We start from the raw sequence: 24,000 nt of genomic DNA on the forward strand, positions 1-24,000 counted from the left end.
ACCTGCCCACAGTTTAGGCTGAGTTAAATTAATTCAGGATTAATACATAAACTTGACTTGATTAAGTTGCGTCCTAGTATAAAATGTATTTTGTTTGTCACTGGAACTAGGAAACGGACCAAAAAAAATGGCCAGGATTCTTTTCTCACCAGTGAATGTGTAGATTTGTTAAACGTAGCCATATGCCAAAGTATTGGGTTGACTCAGTTCCAAGGCTACATATTGGCATGGTGTTTCATCAGAGAGACTGCCTGGACAGAGCCCAGGGAATCTAGGAGTGAGAGACGGACCAGGGAGGGATAGAGACAGTTTAGGCAGAGAGTGAGTGAGTGAGTGAGTGAGTGAGTGAGTGAGTGAGTGAGTGAGTGAGTGAGTGAGCTACTAACCCTGATGTAGGCATCCTGGTGGTGTCTGGCGAAGTACAGCATGTTATCCAGAGCCAGCATCCCAGGAGGAATCTGAGTGAAGTCCATAGCAGGGTTCACATGGTTCTGATGAGAGAGAAACAGAAAGTGAGAGACAGGGAGGCAGAGAGAGATAAAGAGCGAGCAAAAGAGAGAGAGCACAAGAGAGAGCGCGAGATCAAGAGAGTGAGAGCGAGGAGGTAAGTCATCAGACAAACATGTTTGAACAAGACCAGGATGAGTCAGAACACTAAATAAGACAAGGTTGATTGGTAGACTATCTCCATTAGCACTGTACCATGTCTGAGTGAATGAAGGAGAGGAGATAGAATGAGAGGGGAAAGAAAGAAGAGAGGTAGACATGGAGGGGGTCGCAGAGATCCAGCTATGTAATTGTTCCTGACCACCATCAGCTTCACAGACAGAATGGAAGAACCACACCCTTTTACATAACCTTCACCACATTTGAAGCAAAAGTCCAACTAAACCCACTTTCTCTAGATGATCCACACGCTAGCTCTACCTAGGAGACTAATACACTCTCTCAGACTACTGCACTCTAAATACAGCACTAGATCAACGTTACCAGACAATCCCCTTAAAACTGTGTGTGAAAACGTGCCCACGTTTGTGTGTGTACGCGCGCATGCTTTCATGTGTTCGTGCTTGCATGTGCGCAAGTGTGTGTGTACAAGCATGTAAAGTAAGGAGAGATATTTTCAGGGGTTTTCCGAACCACTGGAGGAAATGAAGTCAGGCCTTATCTTAGGGCAGCACACTGGGGTCTTAGCAAGCCGCATAGCCCCTAACGGCTCAGGGACTTAGAGAGGAAATGAAGGGCTTAGTTCCCCCTCACCATGGATATGACAGCAATATGCTACATCTCAGACACTACACACCCAGAGAGAGAGGGGAGGTAGAGATAGGAGAAAGAGAGAGGGGGGAGAGAAACCTCCCCCTCCCCCTCAGGTATTATGCCACTGTGTCAAGTAATTATCTTTTTGTTTTCTCGTGATTTGGTTGGGTCTAATTGTGTTGCTGTCCTGGGGCTCTGTTTGTGTTTGTGAGCAGAGCCCCAGGACCAGCTTGCATAGGGGACTCTTCTCCAGGTTCATCTCTCTGTAGGTGATGGAAGGTTTGGGAATCGCTTCCTTTTAGGTGGTTGTAGAATTTAACGTCTATTTTCTGGATTTTGATAATTAGCGGGTAGCGGCCTAATTCTTTCTCGTTCTCTCATATATAGACATCAACAACACAACAACACTCTACACAACAACAGTCTACAATATGGAGTCCACAGTACCTCCTCCCTCCTCTCAGACACAGATGGAGCACAGAGTGCATCGTGTCATCTTCTAAACCAATTAACAACAGTCCCCGGGGGCATAGCTGTAGTCTTCTGGTGTGTGTGTGTGTGTGTGTGTGTGTGTGTGTGTGTGTGTGTGTGTACTGTTTGACATGGCTGTGGTCCTGTGAAGCTTTAGAGCCAGAAGGTTTGAGTGTTCCTGAAGAATGTGAGTTTCTGCATAGTTGTGTTATCACGTCACAGACACACAGGGCTGGATTCAGCTGCCATGTCATCCCCTTATCTGACAGTGTCCCAGTCCTCTTTCTACTAGTTTAGGGAAAGAGCTCCACTACTGAGGAACATGTCTTGCCTATGGGTCTTCTGTACCGAGACCAAAACTAATCTAGTTAGTCCAACAGCTGAAGTTTTGGGGATGCAGTGTCATGACTGCCCTGTGAGGATCACAATGGGTCAGATAAGCTTGGCAATGGCTGACAATAACCAGACCCTCTCCCAACCGCAAAGGGGGGAGGAGGGAACTGTGAGGGTTTTAACATCTCCACACCCGGTCGTACATTTAAGCAGGAGAGAACTCTCTCTCTACCCTTTAGTATCAACCAAAGGAATGCCTTTGTCTAGAGAGACTTTTGCCCACCCAAAACTCTAAAGGTCCAAAAAGTTAATATTGGAACAATATTTTTAACAGAAGGATGTGGGGAATGGTCAGTGGGTAGATGTAGAAAACTAATGTCATATTGTTTTTCATTTTGTGATGTTATTAAAAACTGTATGGACCAAATACTGTAACTTGGAAAGGATACTCCCTGTATCTGTCAAGCTTTCATTCAATATGTTGTGAGGATAAAAATGTGATTTCAGTTTTCTAATAAGATCATTGTTTTTGAGAATACTTTGCACAGTAACTAGCCACGCCCCGAGTGAGGTCAGAAGAGTGTGTCAGTGTGATGGAACGGCCCTTTTCGACCAGAGTGCTTAAAAGGACTGGCTAAAAATGAACATATCAGACCAGAATATTGCCTGCTTGCTACTGTGCATGTAAAGTGGTCTGAATCCTGAATAATCAACACGAGGTGTAAGCTAGAAGCTCACTTCCCAGACAAATCACTGGTACGGCTGATTAGCTGCTAGATATCGAGGAAAGCGAACATACTACAATGCAAACCAGCCCATCCTGCTACGAGTCTCAAATCACTGTATGCTCCTAGTCTCATCCCAGAGGGGAACTGCCGACACGGCTGGCTAACCATCACCCTATGAGCATCATCAAGAGTGAAGAGATGTAAGAAGATCAAAAAGGGCGGGATACCCCCTTTTGGACACAAAGAGCCTTACAAACGTGACACTGAAAGACCAAACCAACATTCTTCAGAAGGAGGGCTAGTTCCGACAGAGAAACGGTGAGCGGCATTCAACACGTAAATACATTCATGATTTCTTAAATCAAATGGGCGACGGTTCATGTGCAAGGTATATGATTAATGTGAGGACAGTCCTAGAATGTATCCACGATAAGTGTCCTTTTTCTCTCTCTCTCTCTCTCCTCCCTGCCCCTCTTCATTCGTTGTGTATAAGCCACCATACATTGTCTCATGGAAGTGTGTTTGCGTATTCTGTGTTATTATTTAGTTAACTAGTAAATAAATGATTAAACCAAGTTGTGTAGTACTGAATAATGAGCAAGGCTGGGGTTTCTGCAGATCCAAGAAGGTTACGACTGTTAAGAATGACATGACAAGATGAAACCTAGTTTCTTGAAGCCCAGTCGCGGTTGTGTGTGTGTGCGCGCGCGCGCGCGCGTATGACTTACAATGAAACCTAGTTTCTTGTAGTCACGGGTGTACATGGACTTCCTCTTCTCGATGCTGCCACTGTTGTTCGGCTCACATTCCACGTCAAACGCAATCCTGCGCAGCTCAAAGATGATGTCTCTTTGGGCCTAGGCAGATATAAGAGGACAAAAACATTAAGACATACACTGAGTATACAAAACATTAACAACTCTTTCCATGACATAGACTGACCAGGTGAATGCTATGATCCCTTATTGATGTCACCTGTTACATCCACTTCAATCACTGTCGATGAAGGGGAGGAGACAGGTTAAAGAAGGATTTTTAAGCCTGGAGACAATTGAGACATGGATTGTGTATGTGTGCCATTCAGAGGGTGAATGAGCAAGACAAAAGACTTAAGTGCCTTTGAACAGAGTATGAACAGGGTCAAGAATGGTCCACTACCCAAAGAACATCCTGTCAACTTGAGACAACTGTGGGAAGTATTGGAGTCAACATGGCCAGCATCTCTGTGGAACACTTGACACCTTGTAGAGTGCATGCCGCGACGCATTGAGGCTGTTCTCAATATGAGGAAGGTGTTCCTAATGTTCGATATACATCAAAATTGGCAAATCATTACATGACATAGGCATTATTCTATCCTTACATAGTACTATCCTTACATAGTACTTCCACATTTCACTGATTATTCTCAGGTAGAGAGAGAATGTGCTAAACTCTTATACTCTTGGGAAAACCTATAAAAGGGTGCTTGGAACAATTTTTTTTATTCATTTGTGGATATTTCACTGGTAAATACTACTTGATAAGGCCTATGTGGCCAACAGCTCTCGAGGGACATCGAGTTGAGAGGCCTACTGTACCTGGTCCTGAGGGTCCATCTTGGTCATCATGCGGTCCTCTAAGAGGTTAAAGGTCAGAACCTGCAGCACGTACAGCTGGTGGGCCATCTCATCATTGATTGGCTTAGGGCTCCGGATCACGTTCTAGAGGAGAGAGGGAGAAGAAGAAAGAGGAAAGGAAATAAATAAACAGGGATATAGAGAGTGAAGAGAGAAAAGAGATTAAAGGAGATGGGGGCAATTAAAGGGAGAGAACGAGCAACAGAGAGACAAGAGAGAGAGACAGAGAGTGAGAAACAAGTGATGCAGAGGAGAGGTACAGATGGAGGGGATTACTGGAAACACTTACACTTAGTATGATGGAACGCAGCTGCTTCTGGGCTAGAATGTGGGCCATCTCCTACACAGACAGACAGAGAAATGGACACAGAGGGAGGGAAAAAGGGAGAAAGAGAAAAGAAGAGCAAGAAAGAAAGGGAGAGAGAGGATAGAGAACAGGATAAGTAAAAAGAGAGAATGACAGAAAGGAAGAGAGAATGTGAGAGAGGGAGAGAGAGAGGGAAAAAGTGAGCACACAGCTACATTATGATGTACATACCCTTAGACAGAAAACAAATTGTTCTTTCAGGAAGCTCTATATCAGAATAAAAGTGGATTATGTGCACAAAATATCAATGTTCTTCGCTGAGACACCATGAACTTCTCGAGACTATAAAGTGTCTCTGAGTCTACGCTGGATGAGCTAGACTTCACAGCCAGGTGGTGGTTGATATAAGGCCGGGCCATTTTAATGACACACTTAATCTGCTAGAGATGCTACAGAAGGTCGCTAATCAAAGTACACTTACTGTCAGAGGACAATCAAGGATGTTCACACTGCTCTCATCAAACTACCATTACGAGTGCAGTGAGGAAAGAAGAGTCAGAGGCAAAAAAGAAGAGGGTGATTCGAGACAGAAAAGAGGCAGGAAGGTATATTTCAGTTAGTGGTGCAGGCAGCAACTTTTGTAACAAGGCAGACTGTCAGCAAAATTAAGAGACTTGACAATTAAAAACACTAAGCCAAACCTTTTGGTTCCCATTAACTTGTGGCCAACTGCTGTTTAAGTCTCTCACCCCTCTAGTGAAATGATGCTCTAGTTTAGCATTTGCTGACCTTCCTCTATAACTTACAACACAGACAGGTCATGTATGTAGTAGTCAGTCTAAAACAGGGTCAAACTCATTCCATTCAGATTGGCTGCAATTTAGTTTTTTCCTTTCAATTAAGACCTAGACAACCAGATGAGGGGAGTTCCTTACTAATTAGAGACCTGAATTATTTAATCAAGTACAAAGGAGGAGTGAAAACCCACAGACACAAGCGGCCCTCCGTGGAATGAGTTTGACACGTGGTCTAAAAAAGTATGCTGCTGGAGTGGTTTACACCTGCAACAATAGACCTCAGCGTCTACTTCCTTAGTAACACTTTGATCGGATTGATGAATAACCCTTTATAAATGCTTACAAGTGTTTAGAAATTATTGTAAATGTTTGCAAATCTTATAAATGATAATACCTTGTAAGACTTATAATGCTGATACATGTTTCTAAACGTTAACAAAATGAAATAGTATTTATTAATAGTCTATGAATCACTTATAAATGCATATTCATTAGTTGTTAGAGTTACCAGTTCCTTCAGTAGTCTATAGCTGCAAGAAAGGCGCACCATTGCTCAATACACGTCAACACTTTGTGGAAAAATATTAAACGATAAAATGTTAAACTAAAGTGAGCATGGATAATTTTTTATCTTCCACCTAATGTGCTGCAAAGGAAGGGAGATGAGTGTATATCAGGCATCTTTAACACCGTTCCACTCTATTGGGTGGACCCATTTCTGATAACAGCTAGGCTTCGTCTGATTGGCTCAGAGCCCAGTGTGTAATAGGCAAGCTCACGGAGCAGAAAGGTGGGTGACGTCATCGGCGCTGAGAGAGATGAGAGAGTGTGTGATCCTAGTCCCTTCATAGCACACAACTTTCTACCAGGGCCCATAGGACTTTGGTCAAAAGTAGTGCACTACATAGGGAATAGGGTGCCATTTGGGACCCAGATAGAGAGGACAGGGGTCCTGCTTGGCTAGGCAGTGTTATGATGCTCATCGATATTCAGGAGAGAAGTATAGGGGGACAGTGATCGCCCCATACGGAGACGTATTACTGCACCGTTTAAGGCAAGGACGACAGGGGCACACAAGGATACGAACAGACAGGGAAACACCACACGTGACACTAGAACGAACAAAAACATGCAAACACAAAACTTAAGACTATAATGTACATACACCCACAGTCTTGTACAACTAACCTTATGGGGACACAATTCAGTCCCATTCAAAATCTTATTTTCCCTAACTTTAATCCTAAACCTAATTCTAACCCCAACACCAATTCTAACCTTAACCCTCCTCCATGCTTCACGGTGGGAACCACACATGCAGAGGTCATCCGTTCACCTACTCTGCGTCTCACAAAGACACGGCGGTTGGAACCAAAAATCTCAAATTTGGACTCAGACCAAAGGAAAGATTTCTCCCGGTCTAATGTCCATTGCTCGTGTTTCTTGGCCCAAGCAAGTCTCTTCTTATTATTGGTGTCCTTTTCTTTGCAGCAATTTGACCATGAAGGCCTGATTCACACAGTCTCCTCTGAACAGTTGATGTTGAGATGTGTCTGTTATTTGAACTCTGTGAAGCATTTCTTTGGACTGCAATCAGAGGTGCAGTTAAATCTAATGAACGTATCCTCTGCAGCAGAGGTAACTGGGTCTTCCTGTGGCAGTCCTTATGAGAGCCAGTTTCATCATAGCGCTTGATGGTTTTTGTGACTGCACTTGAAGAAACTTTCAAAGTTGTTGACATTTTCCGGATTGACTGACCTTCATGTCGTTTCTCTTTGCTTATTTGAGCTGTTCTTGCCATTATATTGACATGGTATTTTACCAAATAGGGCTATCTTCTGTAAACCACCCCTACCTTGTCACAACACAACTGATTGGCTCAAATGCATTAAGAAGGAAAGAAGTTGCACAAATTAACTTTTAACAAGGCACACCTGTTAATTGAAATGCATTCCAGGTGACTACCTCATGAAGCTGGTTGAGAGAATGCCAAGAGTGCGCAAAGCTGTCAAGGCAAAGGGTGGCTACTGAAGAATCTCAAATATATTTTGATTTGTTTAACACTTTTTTGGTTACTACATGATTCCATATGTTATTTCATATTGTTGATGTCTTCACTATTATTCTACAATGTGGAAAATAGTAAAACTAAAGAAAAATCCCTGAATGAGTAGGTGTGTCCAAACGTTTGACTGGTACTGTATGTATGTATGTATGTATGTATGTATGTATGTATGTATGTATATACTGTACATATAGATAGATATATATATATATATCTGATTGTGTGTAACCTACCTGTCTCTTGTCTTCCGGGGCCTTGAGGAACAAGGCGTTAATCACAGCGATGGTGTATGTCTGAATGTCCTGATCAGTCCTGTCATTAGATGGATAACACAGAACCATGCTGTTCAGAACCAATCACACACTACAGGTACAGGGATACTGTTGGATGCTTCCCAAATGGCACCCTATTCCCTACATAGAACTCTGGTCAAAAGTAGTGCACTATGGGTCCTGGTCAAAAGTAGTTCACTATATAGGGAATAGGGTGCCACTTGGGACGCATCCATTGTATTTATCTGCCATGTTTCTCAAATGGGTTACTTTACTTCCCTGGTCTTTCTGTTAAAAGGATCCGCCCCTTTTTGTTCAATTTTTGCCTAAAATGACACTCAAATCTAACTACCTGTAGCTCAGGCCCTGAAGCAAGGATATGCATATTCTTGGTACCATTTGAAAGGAAACACTTTGAAGTTTGTGTAAATGTGAAAGAATGTAGTAGAACATAACACAATAGATCTGGTAAAAGTTAATACAAAGAAAAAAACAACTGTTATTTAGTATTTTTTTGGTACCATCGTCTTTAAAATGCAAGAGAAAGGCCATAATGTATTACTCCAGCCCAGGTGTGATTTAGATTATGGCCGCTAGATGGCAGCAGTGTATGTGCAAAGTTTTAGACTGATTCAATGAACCATTGTGTTTCTGTTAAAGATTTTGTATCAAGACTGCCCAAATGTGCTTAATTTGTTTATTCATAATTTTTCATGTTCAAAACTGTGCACTCTCCTCAAACAATAGCATGGTATTATTTCACTGTAATAGCTACTGTAAATTGGACAGTGCAGTCCACTGCCAATATCAGATATGTCTATGTCCTGGAAAATGTTCTCGTTACTTACAACCTCATGGTAATTAGCCTACATTAGCTCAACCAGTCCCGTGGACGGGACACCAATCCCAAAGTTTTAAGAGTACTTCCCAATCATGGACACTGGAGAGTTTAAGTTAATTAAATCAATAGAGATATTGTATCAAGCTTCTAAGAGTAGGAGTGATGATCTAGGATCAGTCTTGCCTTTTAAATCATAAAGTAAAAGGTTATATGGACATGTGGGGACCTGATAGTAGTTCAGCACTCCTACTCTGAGACACTTGATAAGGCCACAATGTATTTAGTAACATTTTGCTATAGGTTAGTGTTTTACGGTAATCGGATCATAGATCTGCAGTTAGGGACAACGTATATATCTGTGGTACATAACATAGGTGACTGTGCGGCTCTCTCTCACCCCTGCAGATGGGGTATAAGCTGTCCGATTGTGATCTCTTGCGCCACCTTCTGGTAGAGGTCCTGACTGTTGAGCACCATGGACTCCAGGATGGCCAGAGACCGCTGCAGCACAGCCATGTCCATGGCTGACTTGTTCACATAACCTGCAATCTGTAACAGATAGGAGGGGTGGTTTAACTGAATTCAAGACAGACAGCCTGAATAAAACCATAGGTATAATTATGCAGATGTTATGGGAGCTCTACCTAATACATAGACGGCTTGAATAAAACCATAGGTATAATTATGAAGAGGTTATGGGAGCTCTACCTCATATATTTATAGAACGTTTACAAACACAATAGAAAATCCTCCTTTAGCCACAATGTCTAAACCATCTATTAGACGTCTCAAGGACAGTTTTCATGGACATGTTAAAAAAAACAGTTAAACCTGTTTACAATGTTATAAACAGTTTGTGAGCAGACGGGCACCTTCTTGATGAAGGCAACAGAGAAGGTATCCCAGGAGACGATGCCGTGGTCCATGAGCTCCACAAACGCCGTCAGCGTGAACGACAATAAGTCGCCAAAACTGGAACACAACAACAACAGCCAATAGAAACATCTCTGCCACTGACGCAGACACACACGTACAGCGGCATGGCGCAAAGCAGCCAAAAGCCTTGGTCTCAGGGAGAGGAGAGAGGAAGGGAAAGGACAGAGAAGCCACAGCCAGGTATGCTGAAGGCACAGAAAGGTGAGGAGCGGGACTGCGGTCCCTGATGGGGCAGACAGATGACTCAGTCCTTCGGGAACAACAGGAGGCGCCAGAGAGCCAGAAAGCACAAGGCAGCAGAGCCACAGAGCACTCATTCATTAATCATTCTCATGCAATTACATCGACGTTAGTAGAGACGAGTCAACATCACAGTAGGGCCGAGCGAGGCTACTTCCTGGAAGATAATTATCCAATGATCTGAATGCAACGTGTTTCAATCTATTATGTTCAATCCCTCCGATAGAAGTTCACAGGAATATGATTCACCTACATAAATCTCACAGAACTATACAAATGACAGGAAGACCATGTCAAATAAATGCTGTTTTTTTTTACATTTTCTGAATTACGTAACTGTGATTACAGTCATGTCATAAACCTGAAATATAACTCAGTGACCTACACCTCTTGATATGTGGGAAATATTGTAAATACTGCTCCCTGCAGTCCGATTTTATTAGTGCTTCGTAATTTAATAAAGTTGGCCAATAGTCTCCAATGCATGACTTGAAAGTAATCTTCAAAGTTTAAAGAAAACTAAAACACGTCATATGTAACTTCATATGTACAAACACATTTAATCAACACATACAATTAGATTTTGTTTTACTAAGGCATAAAAAATTTACTGAAATAGGTAAACCCATTCTAACATAAATATTTGGTTAATAAGACACTGGCAGGACCAGGCCCCTCACAGGCTTGGCAACAGAGGGAAAACCAATTAACACACTGGGTTAATAACAGAACAGACAACATAATGGCTCACATCTCAGACACACCCATTAGTAATAATGCATTAGTAGTACCCAGTCCACAGTTAGACTGGGGTGAGTAAGCATTTTCACATGACAGTGGGCAGTTACGTGATGTGTGAAATGATCATGTTAATATAATGACATGATTCAGTGAACTCCAGAATATTCATGTAAAGGACGGCCGTGAGACATCAATGACCACCCACCACCACCACCCAACATTAAAAGTTCAACACCTGGGGATGTATTAATTAGTGCAAAATGTAGCAAAAATAAAATAAAATAACATTTTGCAATTAAAACTAGTGTTTTTATATCGGACAAGTTCAGGTAGGTACCTCCCTGTTTCAGACCGTTTAGTTTCTGTTTGGTTACTAGTGAATACACCCCCGAACACCATTGTTATAAGTTTAGGAGGAGCACCAAGAATCCAAGAAGAAGAATCTCTGAATTTGGACTGTGGGTTTCTTTATGGATCGTTGTCATGGTGCTCTTAAAAAACAACATCCCACGTGAAACAAGAGACTGTAGCTTTAGTTCCCTTTGAACCTCAAATTGCCCAAAACCACAATAAGAGAAGAAAGATGTTTCAGTTACATGGAACACAGAACATGCGTTCCAAATGGCACACTATTCACTAAAAGTAGTGCAGTATATCGGGAACAAGGTGCCATTTGGAACATAGCCAGAGATAAACAAAATTAACAAGTTTGATTTGAAGATGAAAGCCAGCGATGGCGACGGCAGCCATGTTGTTTCCCATTAGTTTAATAGAAGCACCAGGGCCTGAGTTTTAATCATGCAGACTCGGTTCCCGGGTAGATTAGAGGGAAGAGTACAAAGCCAGCCAGGGTATCTGACTGGGGAGGGGAAGGGAAAGGGAGGGCTTACCATGGCTTCATTATCTTCTGTAGTTTCTGATAGCGTCTGAAAAGATTTAAGAAACTTTGGTGTCAGGTGAGAACACAATGACCACGGAAGAAGGAGCTCAAGTCATAGTGAAGAGAGGTTACAGTTAGACAATAGAACACATTGCCCAGGTGTGTATGTGTGTGTGTTAGACAATAGAACACATTGCCCAGGCGTGTGTGTTTGTGTGTGTGTGTGTGTGTGTTAGACAATAGAACACATTGCCCAGGTGTGTGTGTGTGAGTTAGACAATACAACACATTGCCCAGATGTGTGTGTGTTAGACAATACAACACATTGCCCAGGTGTGTGTGTGTTAGACAATACAACACATTGCCCAGGTGTGTGTGTGTGTGTGTGTGTGTGTGTGTGTGTGTGTGAGTTAGACAATACAACACATTGCCCAAGTGTGTGTGTGTGTATGTGTGTGTGTTAGACAATAGAACACATTGCCCAGGTGTGTGTGTGTGTGTGTGAGTTAGACAATATAACACATGACCCAGGTGGGTGTGCGTGTGTGTGTGTGTGTGTGAGTTAGACAATAGAACACATTGCCCAGGTGTGTGTGTGTGTGTGTGTGTGTGTGTGTGTGTGTGTGTGTGTGTGTGTGTTAGACAATAGAACACATTGCCCAGGTGTGTATGTGTGTGTGTTAGACAATAGAACACATTGCCCAGGTGTGTGTGTGTGTTAGACAATAGAACACATTGCCCAGGTGTGTGTGTGTGAGTTAGACAATACAACACATTGCCCAGATGTGTGTGTGTTAGACAATACAACACATTGCCCAGGTGTGTGTGTGTGTGTTAGACAATACAACACATTGCCCAGGTGTGTGTGTGTGTGTGTGTGTGAGTTAGACAATACAACACATTGCCCAAGTGTGTGTGTGTGTATGTGTGTGTGTTAGACAATAGAACACATTGCCCAGGTGGGTGTGTGTGTGTGTGAGTTAGACAATATAACACATGACCCAGGTGGGTGTGCGTGTGTGTGTGTGTGTGTGAGTTAGACAATAGAACACATTGCCCAGGTGTGTGTGTGTGTGTGTGTGTGAGACAATAGAACACATTACCCAGGTGGGGGGGTGTGTGTGTGTGTGAGTTAGACAATAGAACACATTACCCAGGTGTGCGTGTGTGTGTGTGTGTGTGTGTGTGTGTGTGTGTGTGTGTGTGTGTGTGTGTGTGTGTGTGTGTGAGTTAGACAATAGAACACATTACCCAGGTGGGTGTGTGTGTGAGTTAGACAATAGAACACATTACCCAGGTGTGCGTGCGTGTGTGTGTGTGTGAGTTAGACAATAGAACACATTACCCAGGTGGGTGTGTGTGTGTGTGTGTGTGTTAGACAATAGAACACATTACCCAGGTGGGTGTGTGTGTGTGTGAGTTAGACAATAGAACACATTACCCAGGTGGGTGTGTGTGTGTGTGTGTGTTAGACAATAGAACACATTACCCAGGTGGGTGTGTGTGTGTGTGTGTGTTAGACAATAGAACACATTCCCCAGGTGGGTATGTAGCTTTTTTATGATAAGATCAGATCCAGGGGGTGTATCAAGCATCTCAGAGTAGGAGGGCTGATTTCTGATCAGGTAAACTTTTAGATCACAATCAGATCAAATCACGTCACAATTGGTTAGGAGCCAATTGATGACAGACTGAACACAAAGCACGGAAAGCAGAAGTACTGTTTGGGAAGCTGAGACAGACAGACAGACAGACAGACAGACAGACAGACAGACAGACAGACAGACAGACAGACAGACAGACAGACAGACAGACAGACAGACAGACAGACAGACAGACAGACAGACAGACAGACAGACAGACAGACAGACAGACAGACAGACAGACAGACAGACAGACAGACAGACAGACAGACAGACAGACAGACAGACAGACAGACAGACAGACAGACAGACAGACAGACAGACAGACAGACAGACAGACAGACAGACAGACAGACAGACAGACAGACAGACAGACAGACAGACAGACAGACAGACAGACAGACAGACAGACAGACAGACAGACAGACAGACAGACAGACAGACAGACAGACAGACAGACAGACAGACAGACAGACAGACAGACAGACAGACAGACAGACAGACAGACAGACAGACAGACAGACAGACAGACAGACAGACAGACAGACAGACAGACAGACAGACAGACAGACAGACAGACAGACAGACAGACAGACAGACAGACAGACAGACAGACAGACAGACAGACAGACAGACAGACAGACAGACAGACAGACAGACAGACAGACAGACAGACAGACAGACAGACAGACAGACAGACAGACAGACAGACAGACAGACAGACAGACAGACAGACAGACAGACAGACAGACAGACAGACAGACAGACAGACAGACAGACAGACAGACAGACAGACAGACAGACAGACAGACAGACAGACAGACAGACAGACAGACAGACAGACAGACAGACAGACAGACAGACAGACAGACAGACAGACAGACAGACAGACAGACAGACAGACAGACAGACAGACAGACAGACAGACAGACAGACAGACAGACAGACAGACAGACAGACAGACAGACAGACAGACAGACAGACAGACAGACAGACAGACAGACAGACAGACAGACAGACAGACAGACAGACAGACAGACAGACAGACAGACAGACAGACAGACAGACAGACAGACAGACAGACAGACAGACAGACAGACAGACAGACAGACAGACAGTTACACTACATGCTGTGCTTGAGGGGATGACAGAGACAATAATGGCCACATTTCATTTAACAACAAGATTTAACAAGACAGAAATCTATTTTGAGACAAACTTGGATCATGCGGACTCAGTAAATCTCCAGCTAGATTTCAATACCATCTTGTTTTGTGACAGAAGAGTAAGTCTGTCACAAAATGGACATAATTCCCCAGGGATCCAAAATGTTTGGCAGTTGATGTTACTGCACTGTACATTCTCAGCAGTTCTGGAACCTGTATGTTATGATACTAGACCAATAGGGGGCGCAAAACTTCTTTAATTGACTGATACAGCAGCCCACATTAAAACAGCATGACGTCATGCCCAAGACTGGGATATCAGAAAGAACTGCTCCCTTGTGTCTCTTTTTCCTAAGCCTGTGAATGATCATATTACGCTAGTTGGTTGTCAGGAATGTCAATGGGGATTGTAGAGTTATAAACACACACACGCCTGCACTTTAACACTCTGGGGATAACAACTGTTGACGCATGAATAATCTACATAAAAACATATTTAAAGAAATACGCCTGAGGTGGCAGTATGCACCGTGGGGGAATTAAGTGGGCAGCACTGCTTATAGGAGGACAGAGGGGGAGGGAAAATGATTAATAGGGAATGAATATGCATTTATAACATGTAAATACAGATCACTTGGGACACACATACTGAATGTAACTAGGGTGGGCCTTCACCTCCCTGTACAAGAATGGAGGATACTCTACTAGTTACAATTGTAGAGGACAGATACACTAACAGAATGGAAGGTACTAGTTACCATTGTAGAGGACAGATACACTAACAGAATGGAAGGTACTAGTTACCATTGTAGAGGACAGATACACTAACAGTAATTCCAAGTGACAGAGAGACTCTTCGTGGTCTATCAGGGCTGACCTTGCATGGTGCAGCCCTTTGCATGCGAGCAGTTAACTAGGAAGTCTCTGGGCTGGGGCGGCATAATGAGGATGGCATGTAGCAGAACAGTGTGTGTGTGTGTGTGTGTGTGTGTGTGTGTGTGTGTGTGTGTGTGTTTCAGACCGCTGAGGCCCTGTAAATGATGTGTCCAGAGCCCTCAGGCTAGCCATCCATGAGAGGCTCCTGGGAATGACAAGCATTCGTTTGGATTCAGGACCGTTCAGTACAGTAGAGTGGAAACAGATCTGGGTGACTGGAGACGTCTGACTGTGTGTCATTGAATGGAAGGTGTAAGTGTGTGAGAAACAGACGGTGTGTGTGTATGTGTGTACATGCAAATATGTGCATCTTGTTAGAGTCTCCAATGTGCGTTTTGACTCCGTAATCACTCTACGCTCACACAGCATGGCCCTGGCTCGCTCGCTCCCTCCCTCCCTCCTCCGCTCAAGCCTCTCTCTCCCGCTCAACCAACTCTCTCCCCCTCTCCCTGCCTCTCAACCAACTCTCTCCCCCTCTCCCTGCCTCTCAACCAACTCTCTCCCCCTCTCCCTGCCTCTCAACCAACTCTCTCCCCCTCTCCCGGCCTCTCAACCAACTCTCCCTGCCTCTCCCTGCCTCTCAACCCCCTCTCCCTGCCTCTCAACCCCCTCTCCCTGCCTCTCAACCCCCTCTCCCTGCCTCTCAACCCCCTCTCCCTGCCTCTCAACCCCCTCTCCCTGCCTCTCAACCCCCTCTCCCTGCCTCTCAACCCCCTCTCCCTGCCTCTCAACCCCCTCTCTCTCCCTCTCAACCCCCTCTCTCTCCCTCTCAACCCTCTCCCTCTCCCTGCCCCTCAACCCCCTCCCTCTCCCTGCCTCTCAACTCTCCCTGCCTCTCAACCCTCCCTGCCTCTCAACCCTCCTTGCCTCTCTCTCTCTCCTTGCCTCTCTCTCTCTCCTTGCCTCTCTCTCTCTCCTTGCCTCTCTCTCTCTCCTTGCCTCTCTCTCTCTCCTTGCCTCTCTCCCTCTCCTTGCCTCTCTCCCTCTCCTTGCCTCTCTCCCTCTCCTTGCCTCTCTCCCTCTCCTTGCCTCTCTCCCTCTCAAGCCTCTCTCCCTCTCAAGCCTCTCTCCCTCTCAAGCCTCTCTCCCTCCCTCCCTCCCTCCCAAGCCTCTCTCTCTCCCTCCCTCCCTCTCAAGCCTCTCTCTCTCCCTCCCTCCCTCTCAAGCCTCTCTCTCCCTCCCTCCCTCTCAAGCCTCTCTCCCTCCCTCCCTCTCAAGCCTCTCAAGCCTCTCTCTCTCCCTCCCTCTCAAGCCTCCCTCTCTCCCTCCCTCTCAAGCCTCTCTCTCTCCCTCCCTCCCTCCCTCCCTCTCAAGCCTCTCTCTCCCTCCCTCCCTCTCAAGCCTCTCTCCCTCCCTCCCTCCCTCCCTCCCTCCCTCTCAAGCCTCTCTCTCTCTCCCTCCCTCCCTCTCAAGCCTCTCTCTCCCTCCCTCCCTCTCAAGCCTCTCTCTCCCTCCCTCCCTCTCAAGCCTCTCTCTCTCTCCCTCCCTCCCTCTCTCCCTTTCAAGCCTCTCTCTCTCCCTCCTTCCCTCTCAAGCCTCTCTCTCTCCCTCCCTCTCTCCCTTTCAAGCCTCTCTCTCTCCCTCCCTCCCTCCCTCCCAAGCCTCTCTCTCTCCCTCCCTCCCTCCCTCCCAAGCCTCTCTCTCTCCCTCCCTCCCTCTCAAGCCTCTCTCTCCCTCCCTCTCAAGTCTCTCTCTCCCTCCCTCCCTCCCTCTCAAGACTCTCTCTCTCTCCCTCCCTCCCTCTCTCTCTCCCCCCCTCCCTCTCAAGCCTCTCTCCCCCTCCCTCTCAAGCCTCTCTCTCTCCCTCTCAAGCCTCTCTCTCTCTCTCTCTCTCCCTCTCCCTCCCTCTCAAGCCTCTCTCTCCCTCCCTCTCAAGCCTCTCTCTCCCTCCCTCTCAAGCCTCTCTCTCCCTCCCTCCCTCTCAAGACTCTCTCTCTCCCTCCCTCCCTCTCTCTCTCCCCCCCTCCCTCTCAAGCCTCTCTCCCCCTCCCTCTCAAGCCTCTCTCCCCCTCCCTCTCAAGCCTCTCTCCCCCTCCCTCTCAAGCCTCTCTCTCTCCCTCTCAAGCCTCTCTCTCTCCCTCCCTCCCTCTCAAGCCTCTCTCTCTCCCTCCCTCTCTCCCTTTCAAGCCTCTCTCTCTCCCTCCCTCCCTCCCTCTCAAGCCTCTCTCTCTCCCTCCCTCCCTCCCTCCCTCTCAAGCCTCTCTCTCTCCCTCCCTCCCTCCCTCCCTCCCTCCCTCCCTCCCTCCCTCTCAAGCCTCTCTCTCCCTCCCTCTCAAGCCTCTCTCTCCCTCCCTCCCTCCCTCCCTCCCTCCCTCTCAAGACTCTCTCTCTCCCTCCCTCCCTCTCTCTCTCCCCCCCTCCCTCTCAAGCCTCTCTCCCCCTCCCTCTCAAGCCTCTCTCCCCCTCCCTCTCAAGCCTCTCTCTCTCCCTCTCAAGCCTCTCTCTTCTCTCTCTCTCTCTCCCTCTCTCTCTCTCTCTCTCCCTCTCAAGCCTCTCTCTCTCCCTCTCAAGCCTCTCCCTCTCAAGCCTCTCCCTCTCAAGCCTCTCTCTCTCCCTCTCAAGCCTCTCTCTCTCCCTCTCAAGCCTCTCTCTCTCCCTCTCAAGCCTCTCTCTCTCCCTCTCAAGCCTCTCTCTCTCCCTCTCAAGCCTCTCTCTCTCCCTTTCAAGCCTCTCTCTCTCCCTTTCAAGCCTCTCTCTCTCCCTCGCTCCCCCCATGGGGTTCCAGTCAACATCACGGCTGAGAAACTCCACCTCAGCAAAACGCCACTGCCTGCCCTCGCCGTAACCTTCAGCTGAGACAGCGTCTACTTCCCGAATGGCACCCTAGTCCCTTCATAGTGCACTACTTTGCCCTGAGCCATAGTAGAGCACTGGGAAATAGTTTGCCATTTGAGACATAGTCAACTTACTAGGCCCAAAGCCCAGCGAGACAGACCACGCTTTATTAAGAGAACACTGCTTGGGGATGGGGTGGGGCCGCCAGGGGTTTGGTTGGGATGAGGTAGAATGGGGTGTGGGAGGGTATAATTGTAAAAAAAAAAGTGTTGTGATTCTCATTTACTGTACTTATAAAAACAATTGTTCACAAAAAAAGAGAACACTGCTGGGTCAGGACCGGATCTGTGTGGATGATTTGGAGTTTGTCGGTTGTTGTAAGCCAGAGTGTCTGAAAGTGTAAAGCTCAGAGAAACATTGCAGCTGTCAGAGAAAGCAAGGTTGGCACTTTGACAGCATCAGTATCACACGATACGTGTACACAAGATTCTTTATCAGTTAGTCATCGGAGTCAAACACTTTCCGATGAGGATACTCTGAATTCACGTGCTGCACTAGGGTCAGTTTTTGCTCCCTACCCTCTCAGGATGGACAGTGCACCTGCCAAGGCTTCAGTTCCCCAAAACCTGATCTGAGACCTGCTGACTGAACACACCTAGTGTTGTCTGTAGTACTGTGTAGCACACTGGGACTGACCCTGGTACAGACCACGTCACCCTGTGGTACTAAATCCTCCACATAGAACCTCAGAGCCCATCCACTCCATAGACTCTACATTAGTTGGCAGATAGGAGATGAGAATATGGGACTCGGTGGCTTTTACTGGGGGCAAGTCAGCTAACTGTAATTTACAGGAGACTATACTGGAGTAAGAGTTGATCAGAGGAGAGAAGTAAGAGTTGATCAGAGGAGAGAAGTCTGAGGTGGAGAAAGGAGGAGAGAAAAGAAAGTACGTACTCTGTACCGCTCTCCACCATCTGTGTGAGCAGTGAGATGCCATCCAGGTTGATGAACTCCTGGGCGAAGGTGACGTCTCTGGAAGAGTTGGCCAGGTCCTTTAGGGCCTCTAGCTTGGCATCCATACTAGATGACTGGATCCTCTCGTGGAGCTGGCCCGCCATCTGAGACTGGAGAGGAGGGGGACACAGCCGGGGAGAGGGCAGAGAGAGACAGGGTTAAACACTGACCATATGCGCATGTTGAGCAGTCGTCTGAGACTGGAGTTAAAAGGACAGAGAACAGTGTAGGCCTGGCAAGGGGGAAGAGGGAGAGAGTTACGCAGTCAACATACACAGTACACAGTACCAGCGGAGTTGTTGACTTAACGGGCTTGAAGTGCTGGTAAAGACTAGTGTCATTTCTTCCATTATGGATGGAGCGGATAGTACAACATGTGTAAACTACGTCAGGGCTTCCCTTTTTGCAGCCATGTCTTCAGCGCGGACTGTTATTGGCTTCAAGGGATTAGCCAGGCCGCAACAAGTATGCAGAGAAGGTGAAAAAATGGCTATCTAACCCTCTTGTTACGGATACTTTCAACATGTGTATGTATCCTGTGTGTGTGTGTGTATTTCTTTTCTCTCCTTCTCCTCCTCACAGGTGGCAATCATTCCCCAATCAGAAGACACCTGCTCCTTTCCACTTACCCTATCATAGCCCCTTTCCCTTGGTTTAAAACCCCAGTCAGTTGTTTTCTCTGGAGCTCGATCTCTCTGTCACTCATTCTCTCTGAATCTCTCTCCCTCTCTCTTTGTAAAGCTAGATCTCGCTTTTGTTTTTGCACCTACATGTCACTTTGTCCGGTATCCTGTGAGTATTGTATTGTTGTGGTGCATGTTTGTTTGATGGTGGGAAAAGGGGGTACCAGGACCAGTCTCCCATGGGCATACACTACCCGTAGGACAACAGTGTCTAAATACACTAGTTAGAACTGGGCGGACCACCCACTATATTTTTGGTTAGCTGTATTGAGTAGGCTAGTCTAGCTTAGGGGTGTTTTTGGATTATTGTTTCTTTCCTTGGGTCCAGCTCAGCCCCTCTTCCACCCCCCTTTACCGTGTGTTTAACAATAAACCATTAGTGTTTGACGGTAGATTTAAGTTGTCTATGGGAATTTGTTCTCCCTGTTACTTTTTCACTGTTATAATTTGCATGAGTTATGTTACGGGTCTTGTTGCCATCCCCCCTAGACTCTCTCCAGACACGTCTGCATGGGCCTGTCTGGAGAGTTTCACCTCAACAGCAGACACTATTCCAGGCTTTGGAAGAATAACCTCTCAGCCTCTATCTATCCGAGGGATTAGAGGAAGAAGAAGGCAGGAGGAGAAGTGGACAGGAGAGACTAAGATGTCATGATAGTGTCATGACGTTGGCCTCTTTGAGCACAGGGAGGACAGTTGACCCCCTCCCCCTTGCACCATCCCCCAACCTACCTCCCCCCACCCAGTCCCTGTGTGAAGGGGTGGTAAAATTCCAGAGGAGAATCTCTGGCCACATGGCCCATAGAGAGACACATGAAATTCTTCCAACTCACAGAATTGGGGAACCGAACGACATTTATGTTCTGGAGAAGGTATGGAAGATTGGTGAAGAATCCAGCTACGAACTGGTCCGCTTGGTACAATTTTGTGATACTCAGAAGAGACAATATAGCAATATTACCATAAAACTGTTGATATAAGAGCCTCAGCTGTGGGACTTGCATCCACATGGTTGTATAGAATGTATTAATAAGGATAAAGCTATTTTGTAATACATTGAGATGCCTTGTACTGATGTTAATGTGATAGAATGTATTTATGTTCAAAGATTAAATCAGTCATCGGCACGCCCCCAGGGACACAGACAGGACCAGGCGTCATGTGACAAGCCTGTTCTATGTTCACTATAAAACCCCACCCTGATTTACTTTCTTCAGACCAGGGCTCCACTCCATTGCGAGTTGGCCAATAGGTTTGACCATCCAATTCCTCTACTGAAAGTGAACTATACCACGTGGTTAACTTTTAGACTATCGATATCGACAGAATAAGAACAAGTCTTTGATATTAATTAATAGTCTGCAGCTAGAAATTATATAATTGAACGCGAAGACCGACAAAACATCCATTCTATGATGACATTAATGAATGTCGCTTTGAAAGATCCATTCTAACCGAGAGAGAGAGAGAGAGAGAGAGAGAGAGAACGCGGACAAAACTCTCCAACAGAACGACGCTCCAACAAGGATCCCGACGACACACTGAGCGTAAATATATATTGATTGCAATTGTTCCCGAATGAGTGAGCGTTCATGTGCAAAGGTTTAGCATATCAATTGTTAATATTAATGAACTCTGTGTGCCTCCTCAGCTGAACTTTTTATGACCCTTTGTCTAACAGACCAGCCATGCCTGTTTAGCCCACTAGGGCACATTACTCTACCAATTCTTTGTGATGATAATTACTGTTTGTATACTTTCTGTGAATTATTTAGTTTAGTAAATAAATGATTTTAAGACAATTGATGTATGGATGACTCTTAGTAAAGACTGGGTTCGTGCAGATACAACAATTTACGACGTTTGGAATGAGACTGGACGCGAGGTAAAATACACCATTTAAACCAGAAGATAATCGGCCTATACTATAATAGAATATAATATTATAATATAGGAAAGTTATATATGGAAAATTATAACTTTGTAATCTGAATATTTTCCTTGGTGCCCCGATCTCCTAGTTAATTACAATTAAACGATTAATCAGTTTGATCGCGTGATAATAATTACAGGGAGTTAATTGATAAACATGTCTTCAGTTTAATGGTACCCCAAAGACACGACAATAGGGATGGCAGACACTCTGTCACAATACTCAGTTTCTAACACAATCATCACGTTACAAACAGGAAGGAATGATGACCTAATGATTGTGTGAGTTGAATAAGTAGTACATCACCCAACTTAACCCTAAACTGTGTCTTTCCACTTAACCCTGAAATTCTCCAGTTAACTTTACTATGGAATGTGATGTTCAACTTCACTTTTAAAATGGAGAAAAAGGTAAAAATATCAAAAGGAGATGTAGCTTTTTAACATTAAACTATTGCAGCTCCATGAAGAAAGACTCCCTTCCTCTTTCAGTATGTTTTAGGACAAACTTAATGAATACATAACCCAAACTTACAGGAGATGTTGTCAGTCGCAGTATAGAACCATTCTTTATGTCGTTGCGATTCTGCCAAGACAGGAGAGGGACAACATAGAGGTGGGATTTATAACATTAAATGCTGAGGTGGATTATTATTTATTATTGTTTAGTCCAATATGACAAAGCTAACAAGAAAGTTGAAGCCAACCTTTTCTGTGATGTAGAAATTAGTGGAATCAGCATTTTGCAGAGCAAAGTTTTCGTGGTTCCCCAAAGACCATCTGAAGAAGAAAATGTAAAACATTAAAACGCATTTGAGCTTTGAATTGGAAAAACACTGCATCTCTCAATGGCAGATAAAAACACTCAGTAGGATTTTTATTTAAATACATTACATAAACACAACTACACAGCATTTCTTCAAGGTTATCAGAGACAGAGAGAGAAAAATATTTCCTTACCCTTCGCACACTTCTTTGATAATGGCTGAGAGGGGCTTTTTCTGAGAAAAGAAGAATGAGAAAGTATAGTTCATCCTCATTAGAAAACACAATATCCTTTAAGTACAGCTACTTCAATGGAAGTGGGGGAACAATGACTTTATATTATATGAGATGAATTCAAATAGAACCCCAGAGCATTCCCAGATCTGTTTGTGCCATCTTGCCAACACATATGGTCATTGTCACGCCAGTTGGCAAGATGGCACAAACAGATCTGGGACCAGTCTACGTTTAGAACATGATGCAGGGCGGAGTGGTACAGTGGTCAGTGGTCGAGGAGCTGGACAGCATGGTCCAAACCCTATGTCAAAACAGGTCTAGGTCCTAAATGGCTCCCTATTCCCTACATAGTGCACTACTTTTGACCAGGGTGCCATTTGGGATGCACCCAGATGTTCTGCTGTTGAATCAACAACCATCTGCACATCATAATAGTTCCATAAAAGATTTCAATGGTATGGTGTATAACTATGAAGTCCCTCTCCAGACAGAAGGGACATAGGGAGGGGGTGCATTGTGTGTTTTTGGAGGAGTTGTGAGTTTTAGTGACAGACGGTATTTTATTTATTTAACCTTTATTTAACCAGGTAGGCTAGTTGAGAACAAGTTCTCCTTTACAACTGCGACCTGGCCAAGATAAAGCAAAGCAGTGCGACACATACAACAACACAGAGTTACACATGGAATAAACAAAAGTACAGTCAATAACACAATAGAAAAGTCTACATACAGTGAGTGCAAATGAGGTAAGATTAGGGAGGAAAGGCAATAAATAGGCCATAGCGGCGAAATAATTACAATTTAGCAATTAAACACAGGAGTGATAGATGTGCATAAGATGAATATGCAAGTAGAGATACTGGCGTGCAAAGGAGCAAAAAAAGGAATAACAATATGGGGATGAGGTAGTTGGGTGCGCTATTGACAGATGGGCTATGTACAGGTGCAATGATCTGTAAGCTGCTCTGACAGCTGATGCTTAAAGTTAGTGAGGGAGAATATGAGTCTCCAGCTTCAGTGATTTTTGCAATTCGTTCCATACTAAAGTATTAATTTTAGTGTAAACATGCATGGAAACACACGCACGAAAACTTAGCAGCAAAAAGTGGACGACATGTCCGTTGGCACCCCAGCTCTCTTCTCCCCCACCCCCCTCTACCCTTACCCCCAGGTCAGAGGCTTCCTCCCTCCCAGCTGCTCCAGCCCCTCTAGCTAGCGTTATCTCATTAGCATGTTCAGTACTTAGATCAATTCTCTGACGCTAAACAAGCAAATGTTTGGGTAGCAGCCTGGGAGGCACAGCAGCAGAGTTCTGGAGAGAAATAAAATGTGGTGCTGCATGATGGAGTGACGCAG

The 24,000-nt window shown here is 45.1% G+C and overlaps 1 protein-coding gene across 5 annotated transcripts in view; it reads right to left on the reverse strand.

The window, feature by feature from the left end:
* The window catches only part of elmo1 (engulfment and cell motility 1 (ced-12 homolog, C. elegans)), a 178,936-nt gene that overhangs the window by 100,177 nt on the left and 54,759 nt on the right, over nucleotides 1-24,000 (reverse strand). For 2 of the 5 annotated variants that reach the window (XM_014178476.3, XM_014178477.3), the window contains exons 3-15: nucleotides 22,603-22,643; nucleotides 22,350-22,422; nucleotides 22,178-22,228; nucleotides 18,968-19,137; nucleotides 11,501-11,536; nucleotides 9,566-9,665; nucleotides 9,091-9,242; nucleotides 7,814-7,892; nucleotides 5,200-5,241; nucleotides 4,701-4,751; nucleotides 4,373-4,495; nucleotides 3,521-3,649; nucleotides 387-491 (exon numbers count right to left, since the gene is read on the reverse strand). In XM_014178476.3, coding sequence (XP_014033951.1) covers nucleotides 387-491; nucleotides 3,521-3,649; nucleotides 4,373-4,495; nucleotides 4,701-4,751; nucleotides 5,200-5,241; nucleotides 7,814-7,892; nucleotides 9,091-9,242; nucleotides 9,566-9,665; nucleotides 11,501-11,536; nucleotides 18,968-19,137; nucleotides 22,178-22,228; nucleotides 22,350-22,422; nucleotides 22,603-22,643 — 1,152 coding nt within the window. 5 annotated transcript variants of the gene reach the window in all.

The sequence above is a fragment of the Salmo salar genome, chromosome 27 (genome assembly GCF_965601325.2).
Source record: "Salmo salar chromosome 27, fSalSal1, whole genome shotgun sequence".
In the NCBI taxonomy this organism is placed as follows: Eukaryota; Metazoa; Chordata; class Actinopteri; order Salmoniformes; family Salmonidae; genus Salmo; species Salmo salar.